Source organism: Morone saxatilis, unplaced genomic scaffold (genome assembly GCF_004916995.1).
Source record: "Morone saxatilis isolate NCDOM2014 unplaced genomic scaffold, NCSU_SB_2.0 Contig3, whole genome shotgun sequence".
NCBI lineage: Eukaryota > Metazoa > Chordata > Actinopteri > Moronidae > Morone > Morone saxatilis.
The window spans coordinates 21,652,039-21,652,649 of record NW_023339873.1 but is presented as its reverse complement, the minus strand read 5'-3'; the positions used below and the strand labels follow the sequence as shown (position 1 = coordinate 21,652,649).

General features: G+C 41.4%; 1 protein-coding gene across 1 annotated transcript in view; it reads right to left on the bottom strand.

The window, feature by feature from the left end:
• Positions 1–611, bottom strand: part of slirp (SRA stem-loop interacting RNA binding protein) — a 3,242-nt gene that overhangs the window by 1,241 nt on the left and 1,390 nt on the right. The window contains exon 3 of the mRNA XM_035673991.1: positions 216–323. Within this exon, the coding sequence (XP_035529884.1) occupies positions 216–323 (108 nt within the window). The remainder of the gene's footprint in view (positions 1–215; positions 324–611) is intronic.

Below are 611 nucleotides of genomic sequence, written 5' to 3'. Positions count from 1 at the left end.
TTTATTTGCCCCTATAATTATCGTGCATCCCTAATGTTCACTGACGAGCTGCAGGTCGGAGACAATGTAACTATGTGGTAAATGGTCAGATCCTGGTTATGGCTTTATGGTTCTGTTTTAAACAAACTACAGCAATCTAAGCTGCTGTGTTATGTTAATAAAGACTCCAATACCCACAAGACCTTGCTTGGTGATGGAGATGATTTTCCTTTTACCTTGACTCCCTCCAGCATGTGTGTGTCTTTCTGAAGCGCGTTGTTCATTTCGTCCTCTGACTCGAATCCGACCCAGCCAAATCCTCTGTGGAAGCCGGTGTCTTTGTCCTGGTGTAACACACAGCGCACAGTCAAACACAAGCCGCTCCAGCCACAGGCTGCAGCTGTGGCAACAATAAAACCATACGTGGTTGTTGTTTCAGTTTGTTTTTATTTATATTTCACTGAACTAAAATGTTCACACCTTTAGTTCTAGTTAACTCTAATAACCTTGGTGCATATAGATATCTATCAATTAATGAACGGACCGAATGAACAATAAATCAGTGAGGTAGTACAGTAAGAAGGGGTGGAACTTTGTTCAGAGTGGACAAAGGATAGATAGATAGATAGATA